The following is a 19,522-nucleotide window of genomic DNA, read 5'->3' on the forward strand; positions in this document are numbered from 1 at the left end:
GTTTTTCTTTGCAGAAAACATCAATTGGCGCCAACTGGCAAGTTGCGTTTTGAAGTACTTCATCTCTAATTAGCGTAGCGCTTTACACCAATTCAATGGAAATCGTACGTGCCTTGCAATCGCGATTGCTTCGCCCCGAAAATGTAGTGCCGAGATATAATTTGAATTTATTGTGCCGGTGCAGACGATTGAGCAAGGACGCGACAAGCGATCGCATGGAGCTATGTGCGTCACCAACTTTGATCACCTCAGCACCCCCTCAAACCTCACCTTTGCCAAGCGAGTACGATTACCCCATTGAAAGCCTCAAGTAGAATCTTGACTGACCTTCGCCACTGTGCGACAGGCACGTGTGGACGGAGGTGCGGCGAGCGGTGCGGCGGCCGTGGGCAGCGCTCGCTTCGATTTGGGCTTCAGCACCGCCCGAGGCCAGCGTGTGAACGTGTCTGCCCTCAGCCTGCGGCGAGCCGACGCACTACTCAATCCTTCTACCTCCTCCTCTTCCTCCTCTTCCTCCTCAGACAACTGAGCTCACACGCCATTCCTCCATGGCAATCAAGCAAATGTAAATCCTGTACAGCTTCATCTCCACCAACAATCCTTCCTCAGCCCCCGGCCGTCGCCCCACCTCGTCGGGAGGCGGTAACACCGCGCGCGTCGGTGGTGGAGCGTTCGCGGAGCGTTCGCCCAATTCTGCGCGCCCTTTCCAGTCCGTGCCACACCGACGAAGCGCTTCAAAAACGTCAGAACAGAGGTGCAGCAGCCTTCATCCACCCACAACACACAGCCCGCGCACAACACAGCTGCCCACACGACATCGACAAACCTGAGATCTTCATGGAGACATCGACCACACCACTGAGGAGCTTTCTGGACGCCACGACGCTGGCCGACATGGAGGAGCTCCAACAGCAAGAGCTCGTCTCCCTTTGCGCCACCGACACCATCGAGACCGGCTTCCAAGTACCCCCCCCTCCCCAACTCGCAAGTGGTCTCCAGAGGAGCCATTGACGCGTGTCGTGTCGTGTTGTGTGTCGTGTGCAGACGCTGGTGAAGAAGGGCGTGCTGGGTGCGCCGGTCAAGGACGAGGCCACGGGCGAGTTCATAGGCCTGGTGGACATCAAGGACTTTGTGGGCTACGTGCTGCTCATCTACGGCCAGGGCCGTGCCTCGGTGAGCGACCTCAACCTCCAGCAGGGCCTCCGCGTGCAGAGCATCCTCAGTACCTCCCCCCCTCCCCCTCCCCCACCTCTTCTTTCCTACGCTGCTGCTGCTGCTGCTGCTGACGTCATCATCGTCGGTGATTGCGGCGCGCGCAGACCTGTCGAAGGCCAACCCGTTTGCGCGGGTCTCCTACGAGGCCTCGATTCTGGACGCCCTCAAGGCCTTTGGCGCGGGGCTGCACCGGCTGGCCGTGACCCAGGACGGCCCCTCCAATGTTGTCAAGATGGTGAGCCAGATGTGCCTCCTCCAGTTCCTCCTCCGCAACGTACGTCGTACACCACCTTGGCCAGTCGAATGAATGAATGAATGAATGAATGTGAATGAATGAATGAAGCTGACGATGAAGTGCTGCAGAGGGACAAGTGGGGCGGTGCGCTGAACCGGAAGGTGGGCGACCTGAAGATCGGCAGCGAGCCGCGGACGGTGGCCTACGGCGAGGAGGCGCTCACAGCGCTAGCCATCATGGACCAGGAGCAGATCTCCGGCACGGCGATCGTCGACGACGCGGGCCGCCTCTACGGCAGCATCTCCACGTCCGACCTCAAACAGGCCAGCGAGACCACCGGTGCGCGTTCACCCTCACGACACGACACGACACGACACGACACGACACGACACGATACACGACACGTAACTGATGGGTGTGTGACAGAGGTGTTGACGGTGCCGCTGAAGGCGTTTTGGGAGGCGATGAAGAAGCCGTTGGTGACGGTCTCGGAGGAGGACACGCTGGGCGCAGTCATCGAGCGGCTGGTGCGCGGGCGCGTCCACCGGGTCTTCGTCGTGGGGGCCGACGGGCGGCCCACCAAGGTGATCTCCACCACCGACATCCTTGCCGCCCTCCTCGCCCTTCTCCTTCCGTAAGGCCGCGGCGCAAAGGTGACCTGTGTACAGGCCTTGGCCTGCACTGTACAGAACGTAAAACGTAAAACATGAACAACCACAACACGGTGATGGACAAGATGATGAATCTTATATCTTTAATTTGGATGCAAGTCTCGGCTAGTCGGAGAAGAGAGAAACGATGGTTTCGAGCCGCTCCTGCTTCTTCTCGTCGGCCGAGGCCAAGGCGCCGGCGACCAGCGAGGCCTTTTTCTCCTGCAGTTGGAGGATCTTCTCCTCCACCGTTCCCTGCGTCCGTAAACCACGAGACGAACGTTCACCACCGTGACGCTGACGCCTCCGCACATTGCCTATGTCGCTGACGTCAGGAAGGGGGGAGCGGTGTACCTGGATGACGAATTTCTTGACGTGCACGGGTCGCTTCTGGCCGATGCGGTGGACGCGGTCGATGGCCTGCTCCTCCGCGCTCGGGTTCCACCACGGGTCCAGCAGGTACACGTGCGAGGCGCAGGTCACGTTGAGACCCAGCCCTGATTTATCACACAAACGGCATACACCACACGGCACACACCACACACGGCACGACACGACACAGGCCGGTTGTGAGAACCTCTCGACGCGCCCAGAGGGGGAGGGACGGTGAAGAGGCGCATAGGTGCGCGTACCTCCGGCCTTGAGGGAAATGAGGATGACCTTGGCCTGCGGGTCGGCGTAAAACGTGGCGATGACCTTCTCGCGCTCCGGCGCCGACATGGAGCCATCCAGCCGCAGGAAGGAATTGTGCGCCCGCGCGCCTTTCCACCTGAGCACACGCGTGTCGTGTGTCGTGTGTCGTGTGTCGTGTGTCGTGTGTCGTGTCGTGTGAGCCGCCGGTACGATCGTGCGCTGACGAAGACTGCCCGTACCGAGCGGAGGACTGTGCCGCGTAACCGGCCTTCTTGAGGGCGATCTCGACGAGGTCCAGCGTCGACGTCCACTGCGAAAAGATGACGCTCTTGATCAGCGGGTCCTCCTCTTCGACGCGGTTCAGGTCGTCGACGAGGGCCTGGAACTTGGTGGAGGGCTTCCACTGCTCTTCGGGCTTGATGTTGATCATCTCCTGCGGCACCGGCACATGGCGCACCTCGCCGTACGTCATCTCGCGCCGGCACGTGGGGCACAGCGCTGCGTGCGATGTGGTCGCGAGAGCGTGAGCCTGGCCATGACCAGTCTTGGGGGGGGGGACGCACAAGGGGAAGAAAGAAGGGGGAGGGGAGTACCGGTGCGGGAGCTCTTGGGCTTGGGTCCGTCGCCCGGCTGCGGGCGGCCCATGAAGAGGCCGTCGATGCACTCCCGGCAGAACAGGTGGCCGCACGGGGTGACCGAAGGCTGCGCGACGGTGTCGGCCAGGCAGATCGCACACCCGAGCTCTGTTTGACATCGCCCAGCCGCGACAACACACACACACACACACACACACACCACAGACACAGCCCAAGCTGAGATGGTGAAGGTCGGTGGCACGCAGGAGGGACGTACCTTCATCGCCATCTGATGCGGCGGGGATGTCGTCGTTCAGGTCTTCTTCCTTCTTGGCCTCGTCGCCATCGCCCTCCCTGGTCTTGTTGACCGTGGCGAGCAGCTTGGTGCGGAGGGTCTGGAAGTAGCTGGCCGAGTTCTCGAAGAACTTGGAGTCCAGGAACGCCTCGAAGTCCTGCGCCGTCTGCGTTTCTCGCGCCAAAGCCGCCCAGTCAGCAGAACGGAAGTGTGTGTGTGTGTGTGTGTGTGTGTGTGTGTGTGTGTGTGTGTGTGTGTGTGTGTGAAAGCGAAGGCGGACGAGCGACGGGCACCTTCTTGCGGCTCTTGTTGAGCGACTCGAGTACGAGAAAGGGGTGGTTGCACGCCTGTCGGAGACGAAGCAGCAGCTCCAGCACGGTAGCGTAGTTTTGCAGCACCGTTCCCGACTTCACAAAACTGTCGAACTGGAAACAACAACAACAACAGACAGAGAGGGCGATGAGCCGAGTTTTTCTGCGCCGGTGCGCGCATCACCGACGCGTAAGGAAGGCCACGCCCAGGGAGGAGCCTACCTTGATTTTGCTCTGTTGGTAAAGGCCGTTGTAGAAATCCGACTCGTCCTGGGGCGGGTGACGCACAACGCACAGTTGTTTTTAGCGAAGACCGCGAGTGGCTCGAGCGCGCGCACGCACGCACGCCACGATACGACACGACACAGGAGACAGGGACGATAATACGGGGTATCAGGAGGGGGTGGGTACCTCACTGAATGTGAGGGCCACGGTCTCCACGACTCGCGGAGGCAAAACGAAGTCGTCCTGATTCTCTACACGCTTGCGCTTGCCCCTTCGCTTGTCTTCCTCCTCCTCGTCTTCCTCCACTTCGTCTTCGTCCTCCTCCAGTTCCGTTGTAGCGTCCTCGTAATCGTCATCGTCGGACGATGCGGTCGTTCGCCTTCGCTTTCTCGACTCCGTACCGCCCTTGGCTTCCTCTTCGTCCTCCTTCAACATGGACGACGATGATGACGACGACGATGACGACGAAGTGGCTGCGGAGAGGACTGCTTTTGTTCGACGCAAGAGGATGTGTCCCAAGAGGTTCCTGAGTTGTTCCGCGGCTCGCGGGTCGTTGCGCTCGTAGGGCTTGGCGATCACGTTCTTCCACACGCGGTACTCGGCGAATGGCTCCGCGTGCAGGAAGTGGATGAGCGAGAACAGGTCGTCCAGCTGGTTCTGGATGGGCGTCCCTGCAGAGGGAAGAACCACAAAAAGAACCTCGCATAGGTCAGTACCGCGAGACCTCGCCTGGTGCCGTGCGTGTGTGTGTGTGTGTGTGTGTGTGTGAGAGAGAGAGAGAGAGAGAGCGAGCGTACCGGTCAAGCACCATCTGCGCTCGGCAATCAGCGAGAAAGTGCCCTTGGCCATCAACGTGTTGCGACTGCGGATCAAATGGGCTGCACGCACGCATTGTTACCACCGGGCGGAGGCGGAATGCGGAGGGCGGAGGGAAGTGGAGAGCGAAGGGCGGAGGGCGGAGGGCGGAAGCGGAAGGCGGAATGCGGAGAGTGGAGAGCGGAGGTGGAAGGCGGAATGCGGAGGCAAAAAGCGGAAAGGAACGGGGGAAAGGGGGTACAAGCTATGTACCTTCGTCGAGTATGACTCTGTGCCACCTTATGGACAGGAGCTGGATGGGCCGCTTCTTCACGGCCGCCTTGGGCTTCTTCTTTTTCCTCTTGGTTTGCTTCTCCGACCCTTCGGCCGAAGCGCTCTGCTGCTGTTCGTGCTCCTTGGACAAGGTCTTCACGGGCACAAAAGTGTGATGCACCGGCGAGTCAACACTTTTGAGTTGCGCACCTCAGGTCAAGATGATGCATGAAAACGGCGCACGTACGGCATAGCTGGTGATCACGATGTCGGCTTGGGCCAGGCGAGTGACAGGCACATTCCACCGTTGTGGCCCGTGGTGGAGAAGCACGTCCAACAGTTTGGCTTTGGTGTGCTTCTTCACCTCGCCGGCCCACTGGACACAGACAACCGCACCACGCGCCGCGTCAACAGAGATCAAAACAAAAATGGCACAATTAAGTGGGGATCGACCTGATTGAGCACGCTCACCGGCACCACGATCAGCGTGGCATTGGACGAGTAGCGGCCGGTGGCGTCCTTCTTGCCCACGGTGCTGCTGCTCCCTTTGTTCGTCAAGATCAGGGACAAGCTCTGCCCAGCAGTACACGAATTAGTATAACCACCACCATGGTGGCGGCGGCGGGTCACACACGGCCGCGCCTGGTATTGTTTCACGCTAATCAATGTACCTGGATGGTCTTGCCCAGGCCTTGGTCGTCGGCCAGTATCCCTCCCCTTGGTGGCGTGGGGCGCGAAGGGAATTCAAGGCTGTTACGCATGCCGAGACGAATAACGATATTAGAGCAAACAGCAGCAACACACCAACGCGATGGGGCGTAAGGCTCGGCACGTGCCTGATGGCCTCGTTGTAGTCGCTGTAGTAGAACTTGGTGCCGTCGGGAAACGTGGCAGGCTTCCACATCGGGTGAATCTCCTCTGGGAGCCTCTTCGTTTGAAGGCCTTCTTCTGCTCCCTCCATAGAGTCGTCGGTGGTGGTGGTCGTGAGCGATGCTGTGTCACCCTCCTCGCCGCCACCGTCGTCGTCGTCGCAGAGATCGACCACCTCGTGGCTGCTGTCCAAGTCAATGACGACGCCGGGCTTCTTGGCCTTGGTCACAAGGACCTCTTTCTCTCTATTCACAAGCCACCACAGACCCTTTGATAAAAGCGCATAGGTTCACAGTTAGCGGCCACGGGCTGACAGAGTCCGATCGGAGAGAAGACGCACCCTTCGCTGATGTGGCAGTAGGGAGGAGGTCAGCTCGGGCGGAGTGGGCAACTCCTGCAGCCCACTGTCGGGCGAAGAAGCGCCGTAGATGGATGGGAGAGGGTTGCTGTCGTCGTCGGTCTTGGCGGGCGATGGAGCGTTGTCCCTGTCCCGCATCGACGCCAATCCGTCCTTCTGGCTGCCCACGAAAGACAGCAGGCGGCTCGAGTTCGCGAAACGATCCGCCTGAGACTCCAGAGCCTCGAACAGTTGGGTGAGGGGCTTCTTCTTGAGGAACAAGTTGTCCGCTTTGCGCGCTCTGCCTGCAGATCGTTCTCGCGAGGTTAGCTAGTGGGCACGACGATGTGGAGCAAGCAAGGGGCTGCAGCCAATGCTGTACCTCTGTTGGGCAATGCTTCTAACGAGAAGGACTGTGAGGGATGCCGCAGTGCGTCCCTACGTATGTAGATCTGACCGCAACATGAGTTGCATGAATGAGAACAGAGCATCTCAGTTGCATAAAGGGTGCCAATTACCTTGAAGAGCACGTCCATTGCTAGGTATTGGCGCTTGGACACGATCCCCAGCAGCTCGATGATTCCGCGCTGCATCAGTGCAGCAAGAAACTGAGCCCTCTTCCCCAGATGTCCGAGTATCTGAGTTCCATGGTGCGAAGTGGTGTCAGCGGATAGGCACAGAACGTCAGCATCAGGTGAGGGGTAACGAACGACGCCAGTGTCCGGGTGCCTTGCGACGAGGTGGGCGCCCATAGAGTTGTCCTCTTGCACGGCAAAGCTGACGTTCGAGCCGACAGCCAGTGGGCGATTGCCGATGAGGGCCACCTCATACTCGAGCGTGCCCAGATACTTGGGCCACCCATCACGATCTTGTTTCTGTAAGTGCACACACAGGTCGTAAGTGCAGGGTCCATTCACATGCAGCTACTCATTGTCAACCACGTACCACCGAGTTGGCAGTCCAGCTGTCGAGGATCACAACTCCGTTATCTTCGTCGTCGTCATCTTCCTCCACAACATCCATTCCTTGCGGGACAGCGCGTTGATAGCCCTCGGCAAACCCAGACATCGCGCCCTGCGACTCTATCTCAAAAGAAGGATGCGCTGCAAGGTTGAAACGATCAGCTTCCCGTCTATGGATGCAGCGATGAGGAGGATCTACGTACGAACTTTGCGAGAGGCACTACTGGTAAGCGGCTTGCGCCGCTGCACTAACCACTCCAGGCAAATGTTGATCGTCTTTCGTGAACGATAGCGGTGTCAGCAGGAGAAGAAGCGACATGGCGTAAGAGAAGAGAAGGTATATATACCGCTTCGACATCGCCATTGCGAGTCTCCATAAACTCTGCAATCTGCCAATCGGGCACCTGGCCGCCTATCACTTCCTTCACCATCTCCACTTTTGCTTTGTCCTCTGTGCGGCGTCAGAAGTAACGCTTCGTCAAATGGGCGTAGTTGGGTAGTACCTGGGGATAGCTCCACCTCTTCCTCTGCCTTTGTCTTTGGCGGGACCGGGCGGCGTTCGCTGGTGGCTAAATGTTTTTGCTCAATTTCGAAAATATTTCGAGGAAGGAGCAGGGAAGGAAAGTTGCACCTTGGGCAGATGATGTGCGAGGCGTGGGGGCAACGCTGGGAAGAGTTCCGCTCGATTCAGCGTTGAAGTAGTGATTGATGGCAATATTCAAATCGCCATTTGCCGCATCCAAGAAGTGATGAAGCTGCTCGTTACTCACCTCGGACGGTGAGAGCCCCAGAATCTCTCGCATCTCCTCCACGTTTCTCGCCTCAGCTTCCTGGCCTCGCCCCTCCCCGTACGGCTCCATCTTCAACCGATCAGCTCTGATCCCGAGATCAGCAGGAGCTCTTTGGCGCGATTTTTGTTTTTCACATTTATCGTTGTTTTTTCTTTTCGTTGGAATGTGAAGCATTTTTGACATTTTCCCGCCCAGAAGCAGACACCGTTGCCACGAAGAAGAGAAGTCAAGAACGAAGAACAGCAGCGGCCCGCAGACGGGAAGAACGAGCCCACCTTGCCTGGCATATGCCACAGGAGCTCAGAGGTCCGCGTGACGAGGACAAGCAGGCGAGATGGGAAATGCGATGGACATTGAGCAGGGCGGAGGGGCGGGGCGACCAGTGCGGAGGGGCGCGGATACCGATGAGACGCGAAATCTGGACAACAAGGGCATCTACGAGATGAACAGCACGAAATTGAAGAAGCAGGATGATATACTGGAGATGATCGGACACACTGCAGATCGATTAAACGAGATAGGAAAGACGATAGGGCGAGAAGTGGACGAACAGACGCCATTGATCGGGAAATTGGCAGGCGGGGTGGACTCTGGCACGGATCGAATCAACAAGGCTACGCGACAAGTGAAGGCGCAGAGCGACGCTGGCGCCACCCCGTGGTGTCTGTGGTACCCTTCACTGACAATCGTGCTTTATCTTTATTTTTTTATTCGTTTATTTTTTTAGAGATGTTCCCTTCCACGTTCGTTTGCAGTGCACTGCTTCTCACTCTTTTGATTGTCTGTGCCAGGTATACCATCATGGTGCTCTTTTTGACGCTCCTAGTGGTAATCTTCTTCGCCATGCTGTTCTAGAGAGAAGACGCATGGACAAGGGACCAAGCGAGGCACACTTTTTGTGGTCATGTAAAGAGAGAGGAAAGAAAGAGAGAGAGGAGGCCTCCGGGTGCGACTCGTTGATGGCGAACGTCTCTGCATAGAGAGAGAGAGAGAGAGAGAGAGAGAGAGAGAGAAGATAGGCATGCGCAAGACGAGCCACAATCAGGCGGCCTTGGTGGGTTTGTAGAGTCGAGCGGTCAGGTTGTGTGATCATTGCGCATTGCACCCAACAATTTTTAATTCCACACTCTGCACCATCACAGGGACTGGAAGAATACAAGTGCACCTGTGATGTACACCACCACGTCTAACAACGTTCATACATGTTCAGCATACATGTTGAAGCCGACCATTAGGACAGGTGCCGTTAGTGTTACCCTCCGGCCGAACGCACGTATCGGCAAATAGTGCAAGAAAATGCGGCGAGGTTAGCAATACTTGTCGCTTTCATTCTTTTTGTCTTCGTTCTACTGCTGTTCGCCCAACCCGGTCTTCGACGCCAGCAGAATAGCCCTACCATGGAAGGATTCGAGAGCGGCAAGGAGGCGACCGATCTGCGTCGGTGGAAGCTGAAGGTGGACGAGGGCCGTCAGGTATGGCACTACATCGACGGCGACGAGCCCGTCCAACAGTCCCTCACCGACAAATACACTCTCGGCCTCCTTTCCGTACGACCCCCCCTCTGAATTGATGCAAAGCTCAGGCACGGCGCGAGATTTTCCCGTCCATCACGATTTTTCAGGCCATTCGCGCGCTACGGCCTCGTTGGCTCAGATGTGGAGGTTAGGTTGGGCTGATTCGAAAGGCCCTGTGGTGTGCATAGGACGAGGATGTGCCTCCAACGGACCCGGCATCTACGCCCCTCGAAGCCGCGGAGAAGGCCGTGGCGTTCTACCAGCAGATCCAAAGCGAGGACGGACACTGGGCCATGGACTACGGTGGCCCGATGTTCCTCATGCCCGGTACGTGCCGCTGCCGCATTCGAAGCGCCGTTACGGCTGGTGCCCCGAGCTCACGCCGTGTGCACCAGTCATTTTTCATTATTTAACTTTTATATATATATTTAATTATATTTATGGGTTCATGGGTTCACGCAGGACTGCTCATTGCGTGCCACGTGACTGGCGTCGAGCTGCCTCGTCCGGTGCAGATCGAAATGGTGCGCTACCTCACCAACCGACAGAACGCCGACGGCGGCTGGGGCCTGTACGTTGTCACCTCGGCCCCACCACCTTCCATTCTTCTTCATTGCTCAGGAGGCTCACGTGCAGTGGTTTGGCGTGTTGTGTGTCGTTTCGTATGTGGGTGGTTGGATGTGTGCATCATCACCATCACCATCACCATCATCATCGCACAGACACATTGAGAGCCCGTCGACGATCTTCGGCACGGGCATGAACTACACGGCCATGCGCCTGCTGGGCGTCCCCATGGAGGACGACCGCATGAAGCGCGCCCGCGAGTTCCTCGCCGCCAACGACGGCTGCAAGGGCATCCCCTCGTGGGTGCGTTGCGTCCGCCCCTCTTGCCCACATCACCCCAAAGCAAGCCGCGACGCTGACCGAGTGTGGGGTGGCTGGGTCGATGCAGGGCAAGTTCTGGCTGGCGGTCATGGGCGTCTACGATTGGGAGGGACTCCACCCGATCCCGCCCGAGCTGTGGCTGCTCCCCTACATGCTCCCCATCCACCCCGGTACACATACACGCTCTTTCTTCACCCAATCCGATCGCCCGGTTTTGAAAACGGACCAATAATAATCATTCCTCTTCGCGCACCGCCGCCACCACCATGGACAGGCCGTTGGTGGTGCCACTGCCGCATGGTGTACCTGCCCATGGGCTACGTGTACGGGCGCCGCATCACCGCCCCGGAGAGCCCCCTCGTGCTCTCCCTGAGGAAGGTACGCACCACTTCTATGCTTCCCCCTTTGCCCTCATGGCGCACCGATGGCCTCCTCTCTGACCACTTCACCTCTCTCTCTCTCTCAATGCAGGAGCTGTACCCCAACGATGACTACGCCAAGATCAACTGGTACTCGATTCGGTCCTACGTGTCTCCGCTGGACCTGTACTACCCGCACTCCACGCTTCTCGAGTGCCTCTACGGTACCGCGTCCACCATCACCATCACCATCACCATCACCATCACCATCACCATCACCATCACCATCACCATCACCATCACCATCACCATCACCATCACCATCACCATCACCATCACCATCACCATCACCATCACCATCACCATCACCATCACCATCACCATCACCATCACCATCACCATCACCATCACCATCACCATCACCATCACCATCACCATCACCATCACCATCACCATCACCATCACCATCACCATCACCATCACCATCACCATCACCATCACCATCACCATCACCATCACCATCACCATCACCATCACCATCACCATCACCATCACCATCACCATCACCATCACCATCACGTTGAGTGTTGATGATGTTCCAACTCACGCAACCCTCACCTCGCTTCCCACTGCGGTGATGCAGTCATTCTGGACAACTACGAGAAGGTGCACAGCTCGTGGCTGAGGGAAAAGTCAGTCCTGCTCACCGCCGAACACGTCGCCGCGGAGGACAAGTTCACCGACTGGGTGTGCATCGGACCCGTACGTTAGCCAACCCACAGCCTCCCCCGCACCCTCCCCAATCAGTGCCTTTCTTCCCCCCCCCCCTTCCCCCACTCACACGGCCGGCCGTGGGGCTTGGTGCGCATGCAGGTGAACAAGACCATCAACATGCTGTGCTCGTGGCACGCCCAGGGCAAGGACTCCAAGGAGTTCCAGAGGCACGTCGACCGCGTGCCCGACTACCTCTGGCTTGCCGAGGACGGCATGAAGATGCAGGTAAACCCCTCCCCCCTTTCCCTCTTTCTCTTTCAACCCGCGACATCGGCGCCGGTGATTTGAACGCACATACTCAACGAGTGGTGGCGTGCGTGGCATGGACTAGGGCTACAACGGCAGTCAGCTGTGGGACACGGCGTTCTCGGTGCAGGCCATCATCGAGACCGGGCTGGGCGACCAGTTCCAGGAGTGCCTGCAGAAGGCCTACTCCTACATCGACATCACCCAGGTGCGCTGTTCCGCTCGATCTGCAGCTGTTCACATCTGTGGAGTGAGGGTGGTGGGTGGTGGTGACCATTGTCTCACGTCCGCGCGCTGTCGCTTCATTCAGGTGCGCGAAGACGTTGAGCAGATGGAGTACTTCTACCGCCACATCAGCAAGGGCGCCTGGCCCTTCTCCACGCGCCACCACGGCTGGCCCATCTCCGGTACTACTTACACCGATCTCTGCGCACTCCCACGGCCTTCCACTGGTCCGTGGAAGCTTGCCACTCACCACTCAATGAACGATCCCTATCTTTTCTTCAGACTGTACCGCCGAGGGCCTCAAGGCTTCGCTCCTCCTCAAGCAGTTCAGGTAAGAGTCGCACACGCACGACGTGACGCAAAGCGCCCAGGCCCAGTCCACACGTCGGCTTTTTCTCACTGGTATGTGTGTGTACAGCTGGGTGACGCCGTTCGAGGACCAGCGCTACTTCGACGCCGTGAACGTGATCCTGTCCCTGCAGAACAGCGACGGCGGGTGGGCCACCTACGAACTCCAGCGCGGCCCCTCCATCCTCGAGTACATCAACCCCGCCGAGGTGTTCGGTGCGCCTCACCACTCCCCTGACCTGACTCGTGTAGTGATTCACGATCGGTCCCTTGGACTAACGCGAGCGCACCACGGCCACGGCGCAGATGCGATCATGGTCGACTACCCGTACGTGGAGTGCACGTCGGCCTGCGTGCAGGCCCTCACCATGTTCGTCCAGCACTACCCTCGCCACCGCGCGACCGAGATCACGTACATACGCGTCGCCTGCTCTCCCCCACCATCGGCTCACCGCATCCTCCATTCATTGCCCTTACTTTTCCACTGCTACCGCCAGCACTGCGGTGAAGAAGGCTGTGGACCTGATCAAGAGCAAGCAGCGCCCCGATGGCAGCTGGTGCGCCACCGCCTGATCTTGCCTGATACGCCGCGCGTGTAACTCAACGGAGAAATTCAACGCCCGCTGGTGCTCGATCCGCGCATGGCAGGTATGGCAGCTGGGGCGTGTGCTTCACCTACGGCACGTGGTTCGGTGTGGAGGGCCTCATGGCGGCCGGTGAGCCCAGCGACAGCCCCTACATCCAGCGGGCGTGCCAGTTCCTCCTCTCCAAGCAGAACCACGAGGGCGGCTGGGGCGAGACCTTCGAGGTGCGCGATTCATGTGGGTGCGCGTGACTCTGATGACCACCACACATTCCTCACCACCGTGTGCGGTGCGTGTGTGCAGTCGTGCTCGACCAAGCAGTACGTGCAGAACGAGGAGACGCAGGTGGTCAACACGGCCTGGGCGGTGCTCACCCTGCTCAAGGCCCAGTGGCCCGACCGGAGGCCCGTGGACAGGGCCGTGCAGGTGCTGATGAAGAGGCAGCTGCCCAACGGCAACTGGCCGCAGGAAGACATCAAGGGTGTGTTCAACGCCAACTGCGCCATCAGCTACACGGCCTACAAGAACATCTTCCCCATCTGGGCTCTAGGTACGTTCCAGCTCCAGCCTCCCCAAACCCTGTTAACCCCTCCCCACACAAACACTCATTCTTTGCTGCATTGCAGGCCTGTATGAGCACACTCAGCCCCAGTCGCAGAAGACTGCCAAGCTCTAAAGTGCTGCTCTCTGCAGAATGGTATTAACATTGTATGTTGGCACATTAACATTGTGACAATGGACGCCTGTTTTTACTTTACTTATTGCTTGGGGGAGGGCAGCACAAAGTGCTCCCACTGTGGGTTGTTGGTGATCCACCCTTGAAAGGAGGGCAGGCCCAGCAAAAGAGCCCGTCCTGTGCTGTACACAAGTGCACCATGCTTGCAGGCATGGTATGACACTTCGTTGGCCCCGTCCTCCTCCCTGTTCTTGGCAGCAGTCAGCCTGTGTGCGAGAGTGTGAGTACTCACCCACCACATGAAAGGGAAGGAGATAGTGGAGCGCACCCAGACACGCTGCTGGGCAGCGCAGAGAGCTCGAGGCTTCGCACAACCAACCAAAAGTGGGAAAACAGAGCTGACTTGCACAGACGAGACCTGGGTGCGGGGTGAAGTGAGTCCACATGCCATGTGAGAATACACTCCTCCCGCAGGGTGCGTGAGTCCGAGTGAGGCCTAACAACGACTAACCTGACTTTGGGGTTGTCCCAGTTCTTCTTGTTGGCGCCCTGCTTCTTGCCAAGCGTGGCCAGCACGACCTCGCTGTCGTCTTCATCTTCGTAACTCCAATTGATCGCTGCGTGGGGCATCGAAATCTAAAGTGAGCTGATGACGTTTGGGAACACACATGAAGGCCAAGGGCCTGTAGGCGTACAGGTGGGAGACGACTGGAGGCCCTCGCCGGCTGTCTTCACGATGTGGGATCGGCTGAACTCGAACGTCGTGGCAGCCTTCCTGATGGCCGGCTCGTGAAATCGGTAGCCTGGCGGAAGGCCTGTCCCCAAATGAAGCGTCAACTCAGCCCAACGGCCCCCCAAGAAAGCGGAACGAACGGTGCTACTTACCGGCGGCGGTGGTAGGGGCAAGGCGACCGAAGAGGCCTCGCCGGAGGGAGTCGGGTTCAAAGTGCTCGCCCACGGTGAACGAAGCAAAGTAGACGGGCTCGATGAAGTGCGACAGCAGCGCGCCCTGCACGCCCAGAACATTCCATCGCGCGATCTTATCGCTATGTGCCACGGCGCCGCAAAGTGAGCCAACAACCCATGGGTGGTGGTGGTGGTGGTGGTGGTGGTGGTGGTGGTGGTGGTGGTGGTGGTGGTGGTGGTGGTGGTGGTGGTGGGGTAGATATCGACCTGCACGACATGGACAGCGTGGGTTCGCCGCGGCCTGGCTTGGTCCGAAGGGCGCCCAGCCCCAGAGACCTGTGAGGCACCTCCTCCTGGGCGCGGCGGGCTCAGCAGTCAGTTGCGCCGCTGGCGCAGTCCAGTGCCGGGTTTGACCTACCTCCGAGGGTGCGCGAATGACGGGCTTGGCGCCTGTCCGCTGTATACGCGTAGGCGCGCCATTGTCTGCGGGCTGCGTGTCGGTAGGGGCCTCTTCCTCCTGCAGCGCCTCGCTACCGGCCTCCAGCTTCGCTCTCTTGTTTGTTGGCGACGGCGGCGATTCCTTGCCTTCTTCCTCCGTGCTTGGGCCGGCGTCCTCTTCTCTAGCTCGTTTCTGCCCACATGCCACAGACGGCTTTGGCGATGCTGACGCTAACGACGATGACGATGACGATGACGATGACGATGACGATGACGACGATGACGACGACGATGACGGCGGAGGTAATGACGACTCAGGTGCGTCACTGGCGAGGGAGAGGGATGCATCGCCGCCTGTTGACGGGCTTCGTGGTGAGTGCATCCATGGAAATAGGTAGGCACCTTGGCGCGTGGAAGGGGTCGTACAGGGTGCGTGGCTGATGTACATGTGGAAGGTAATGTGCGGCGCCACGCGGGCCGGGAACAGTCCGGCGCCGCACATGGGCTGGCCCTCACCGTTCGTTACGGTGGTGGTGGAGGTGGTGGTGGCCCTTTCGAATATGGTCGGGTTGTCCCCCGCCACGTACTTGCTCAGCTCGTGCCACAGGAACCTGATCGATCGTGTGATTCGCACCGCACACAGCTTAGCATGCGATGAGGAACGAATGCAAGAGAAAGGTGCACCTCACGAAAGCTCGTCGGGCGATGATCTCGGCATGCGTGTCGTTAATGACGTCTCCTTGGTCGCTCATCTTGCTCGGCGAGCTGCACTTGTTGCCTGGGACGAGTACGAGACAAGCGTCAGCGCGATCGCAGACAAAGGGAAGGGCCTTACATGGGGCGGGTTCGAGAACGTACCGGTACCCAGCGCCACAACCGCATCATGGCCATCTCCGCCCACAGCGCTATGTCCGCGCATCACCACCCCTGCCAGAACCGTCCTTTTGCACCATAAAGCATGGACTGATTCAGTGGGGGTAGGCTGTTGTGTGGGCGTGAAGAAGGTGCGTACCATTGGCGTTGGGTGGGCTTGCCGCGTTTGGGGAGAAGCCCAAACTGCCGCAGCACCGCTTGGGAGATCGTTTCTTCTTCATCTTCTGTTGCATTTGTCATCTCCATCTTTGTTTTTCACTCCATTTTCTTTTTCTTCCTTCATGAATTTTCTATTCTATAATCGAGATGCCACTGATGGCCTTGGTGGTGGCCCTCTCCTTGCTGGTGCTGGCCCTTGCGGTCATCCGCTACTTCGTCGTGCCGGTACCGTCGTGGTTTGAAGACTTCATGCCCTCTACCCCCCCCCCCCATACCTAACCCTGGGCGGAACGTGCGGGGCTGTCAGGTGCGGCCGGCCGGCTGGGGCGCCGGCATACCGGCCCTGTCGCGGTGGGCCACGATGCGCCTGTTCCAGGCCGACCAGATGCACGTCGCCCTCGTGCAGCTGCGCAACTCGCTCGGGCCAATATTCCTCCTCCCGTACGCACCACCTGTCAGTCGTCATGAGTGGGTGGGGGTGGGTGGGGTTCATGATGGTGACCGACCTTGATGTGTGTGCGTCGGCAGGCCCATGCCGTTTGCCTCTCTCAAGTACGCCGTGGTGGTGACGGAACCACAGGCCGCCAAGTTGGCCCTCCGCTCGGACACGTTGGTGCTCCCTCTTTGTTTGCAAAAGCGTGATCCTAACCACCCACGGCCACTTTGCCTTCCTCCTCCTCCTCCTCCTCCTCTCTCTCTCTCTCTGGTTTGGTTTGGTTTGGTTTGGTTTGGTTTGGTTTGGTTCTTCTACGCGCGTAGCAAGGGTCCGCTCTACGACAGCTGGCGGACCAAGGGCGAACAGGACATCTTCTCCGGCGACGGCGAACTCTGGAAGAAGGAGGTAACCACTTAACGCACGCACCACACCGCCCACGCACGCACGCGTGTGTATGTAAAGTTGATGTTGTTCGGTCTCGGGCAGAGGAAACTGGCCAACCCGGCGTTCTCGTACGTGTCCGTCCGCACGTTGCACGACATCATGGTGGAGGAGGTCGAGGTCATGTTCCAGCGCATCGATGCCGCCACGCCGGCCACCGCACTCGACCCCGACGACCTCTTCAGCAAACTGGCGCTGGTACGCCGGGGAGACCCCTTGCGCCCCTCATCGCCCCCCCCCCGCGGCGGTCAATCGCTGCTGACGCGTCGTCGATGGGGGGGGGAGCGAGCAGGACATTATCGGGCGGACGATCTACGGACAGTCCTTCCACGCCCAGACAGACGCCAAGGCGCCCGTGCTGGTGGCGCTGCAGGAGAACCTGCGGGAGATCCAGGCCAGGGACAGCAACCCTCTCCGCTTTCTCAATCGTCAGGCCGCCAAGAGGTTTCAGGCGAACGCGTAGATGTCCCCTACTCTCCAGGCTTTGGTCGCTGATGATGCTCATCGCACCACCGCACACACACGCACACACACGCACACACGCACGCTGCAGTAAGTTTGTGCGCGGTGTGGCGCATAAGGTGATCGCCGAGCGGAGAAAGAAGGAGAATTGGCGGGAGGTCAAGGACCTGCTGACGCTGCTCATGAAGAGCCAGGACAGCGAGTCCGGCGAGGGGCTCTCCGACGACCAAATCGCCATCGAACTCGAAGTGTTCATCAGCGCCGGCCACGAAACCACCGCCCACTGTACCTGCCCTACCCAACTTACCTAGGCCAGACCGCTTCGGCTGATCGCTGACTCCTTGTGTGCGCCTGCTAGCCATGGCCTGGGTGCTGTACCATTTGGCCAACAACCCGGCGGTGCTCGCTGAGCTCAGGCAGGAGATCGACGGGGTACCGCGTGCCCATGTGTCGCTCGCCACACTGCACATGATCCAACTCTCTAAACACTGACCACGGCGTGGTCACGCGGCTGCAGGTGATGGCGGACAGAACCTGGCCCACGCAGGAAGGCCTGAAGCAATGTCAGCTGCTGCAATGCGTCATCAAGGAGACCATGCGCCTGACCCCGGTGGCGCCCACTGGTTCAGGTTTGAGTTATCGTCTTCTGCATCGTCTTTCTCGAGAAGCGCCTGAGCTCAACACAAAATGTCGGTGTGTCGGTCGCAGCGCGCGTGCTGCTCGAGGACGCAGAGCTGTGTGGTGTGCGGGTGCCCAAGGGCACGACGGTGTGGGTGCCGTTCTACCCGATGTTCGTGGATCCCGCGCTGTGGGACAACCCCCGCGACTTCCGGCCCGACCGCTTCAAGGAGGTCAGCTCGGCCGATCCGAAATACACTCCCTTCAGCGCTGGTCCCAGAAACTGTACGTGCAGTTCAACTCTCGCATCGCGTTTCCCAGTGACGCTCTCTCACGACACGACACGACCAACGACACATGTGTGTCGCACACGCAGGCATCGGGCAAGCCATGGCGATGCAGGAGATGGAGATCGCGATTGCAGCCCTCGTGCGGACCTACGACTTCAGACTGGCCGAAAACTGCCACGTGAAAGAGGTGCTGGAGATCACGCTGAAGCCCATGTACGTGCTCCTCCTCCCAGTTGACGCCACAGCCCTTTCCCCCTCACCAACACCTCTGGTTTCTCTGTGTTGTGATTATTTATGATTTGGCAGTGGAATGTTGATGTACTTTACGCGCAGGCTCGCCTGACTGTGATGATGGAGGAGAAACTACAACTGTGCCGCCTTTTAGTTTCTTCATGACCGCGCTACTGATGGGGAGGATGAGTGGGTACGTTGATGGGGGCCACCCACAGCTCGGGGTACTCGGCCACCCGCCGCGCGATACGGCCGAAGAACTTGGTCAACGTGCGGCTCTGGGCACACCCGAAAGAGAAAATGAGCAGCTAGAAGCACGAGCCACCCCAATGCGAGTGGCGTACCGAGGCTTGCAGTGCTGAGTACTCGGCGTAGAGCGTGACACGGACGCCAATGGCCACCTGCTTCGCCGCTGCAGTGTCGTCTCGCTTGCGCTACGGGGTGGTAAAGAAGAAGGCGAGTGAGCACTGAATCCTCAGTAATGCTGTGCTTCGTTTGATAAGATCAGCCGAAGAAGGCCGCGCACCGTGACCAGGTCTTTTCGCAGGCCTACGGCGGCAAGCACCAAGTTGTGCCGACCTTCTCGTCGCGCTTCTTTGGCCCAGCGCAGCGCTTCGCTCAGGCCGTGCTGAAACAACAATCACAAGCGATCGACAAAGTCAGCGATGTAGCGCGAAAGTGCGCTGCGAATGACAGTGGGGGTGGGGGTGGGGCGGCGTACATTGGACGAGATGTCATAGGCCACGACGACAGCAGCGACGTTGAAGAGGTCGTTGTAGTCGGGTATGCGGCAGAGCGTGAAGACCCGAATATTCAGGTCGATGGCATTTATGGGGAACAGCTTGCTCGCGCTGGCACCAAACCTGCACCAATCAGTACGCCGACGC

General features: G+C 59.0%; 7 protein-coding genes and 1 pseudogene across 7 annotated transcripts; 5 read left to right on the forward strand and 3 right to left on the reverse strand.

Moving 5' to 3' along the window:
• Window positions 1-223: 223 nt before the first annotated feature.
• ACA1_108790 (uncharacterized protein) lies at window positions 224-529 on the forward strand (the record flags this gene model as incomplete). The annotated part of the gene is made up of 2 exons (XM_004332775.1): window positions 224-283; window positions 347-529. 2 exons carry the CDS (start codon window positions 224-226, stop codon window positions 527-529), a joined length of 243 nt encoding a protein of 80 aa, XP_004332823.1.
• Window positions 530-894: 365 nt separating this feature from the next.
• ACA1_108800 (CBS domain containing protein) lies at window positions 895-2,088 on the forward strand (the record flags this gene model as incomplete). The annotated part of the gene is made up of 5 exons (XM_004332776.1): window positions 895-963; window positions 1,045-1,222; window positions 1,320-1,489; window positions 1,579-1,789; window positions 1,877-2,088. The coding sequence occupies 5 exons, from the start codon at window positions 895-897 to the stop codon at window positions 2,086-2,088; spliced, it is 840 nt and encodes a 279-aa protein (XP_004332824.1).
• A 138-nt stretch (window positions 2,089-2,226) lies between these two features.
• ACA1_108810 (SNF2 family protein) lies at window positions 2,227-7,807 on the reverse strand (the record flags this gene model as incomplete). The annotated part of the gene is made up of 21 exons (XM_004332777.1): window positions 2,227-2,355; window positions 2,382-2,417; window positions 2,455-2,597; window positions 2,733-2,869; window positions 2,973-3,231; window positions 3,327-3,476; window positions 3,586-3,769; window positions 3,897-4,028; window positions 4,137-4,184; window positions 4,326-4,810; window positions 4,937-5,017; window positions 5,208-5,361; window positions 5,455-5,583; window positions 5,679-5,780; window positions 5,879-5,923; window positions 6,016-6,345; window positions 6,418-6,744; window positions 6,933-7,001; window positions 7,125-7,289; window positions 7,360-7,488; window positions 7,724-7,807. 21 exons carry the CDS (start codon window positions 7,805-7,807, stop codon window positions 2,227-2,229), a joined length of 3,318 nt encoding a protein of 1,105 aa, XP_004332825.1.
• Window positions 7,808-8,501: 694 nt separating this feature from the next.
• ACA1_108820 (SNARE domain containing protein) lies at window positions 8,502-9,022 on the forward strand (the record flags this gene model as incomplete). The annotated part of the gene is made up of 2 exons (XM_004332778.1): window positions 8,502-8,836; window positions 8,959-9,022. 2 exons carry the CDS (start codon window positions 8,502-8,504, stop codon window positions 9,020-9,022), a joined length of 399 nt encoding a protein of 132 aa, XP_004332826.1.
• A 542-nt stretch (window positions 9,023-9,564) lies between these two features.
• ACA1_108830 (cycloartenol synthase) lies at window positions 9,565-13,781 on the forward strand (the record flags this gene model as incomplete). The annotated part of the gene is made up of 18 exons (XM_004332779.1): window positions 9,565-9,714; window positions 9,870-10,008; window positions 10,144-10,252; window positions 10,404-10,551; window positions 10,637-10,739; window positions 10,844-10,947; window positions 11,041-11,152; window positions 11,572-11,690; window positions 11,802-11,927; window positions 12,034-12,156; window positions 12,259-12,355; window positions 12,456-12,504; window positions 12,592-12,737; window positions 12,828-12,933; window positions 13,019-13,078; window positions 13,170-13,329; window positions 13,409-13,655; window positions 13,732-13,781. 18 exons carry the CDS (start codon window positions 9,565-9,567, stop codon window positions 13,779-13,781), a joined length of 2,148 nt encoding a protein of 715 aa, XP_004332827.1.
• An 82-nt stretch (window positions 13,782-13,863) lies between these two features.
• Window positions 13,864-16,244, reverse strand: ACA1_108840 (adenosine deaminase, tRNAspecific 1, putative; the record flags this gene model as incomplete). The annotated part of the gene is given in 11 exon segments (XM_004332780.1): window positions 13,864-14,047; window positions 14,110-14,199; window positions 14,293-14,398; window positions 14,477-14,584; window positions 14,667-14,827; window positions 14,961-15,023; window positions 15,035-15,479; window positions 15,528-15,736; window positions 15,810-15,903; window positions 15,984-16,066; window positions 16,138-16,244. The coding sequence occupies 11 exon segments, from the start codon at window positions 16,242-16,244 to the stop codon at window positions 13,864-13,866; spliced, it is 1,650 nt and encodes a 549-aa protein (XP_004332828.1).
• Window positions 16,245-16,304: 60 nt separating this feature from the next.
• ACA1_108850 lies at window positions 16,305-18,702 on the forward strand (annotated as a pseudogene).
• A 103-nt stretch (window positions 18,703-18,805) lies between these two features.
• Window positions 18,806-19,464, reverse strand: ACA1_108860 (uncharacterized protein; the record flags this gene model as incomplete). The annotated part of the gene is made up of 4 exons (XM_004332781.1): window positions 18,806-18,913; window positions 18,980-19,069; window positions 19,162-19,263; window positions 19,357-19,464. Coding segments are annotated over 4 exons (408 nt in total), but the record flags the coding sequence as incomplete, so codon positions are not given.
• Between the last annotated feature and the right edge of the window lie 58 nt (window positions 19,465-19,522).

This window comes from Acanthamoeba castellanii, assembly GCF_000313135.1.
Source record: "Acanthamoeba castellanii str. Neff unplaced genomic scaffold scf7180000084661, whole genome shotgun sequence".
Taxonomy (NCBI): domain Eukaryota; phylum Discosea; order Longamoebia; family Acanthamoebidae; genus Acanthamoeba; species Acanthamoeba castellanii.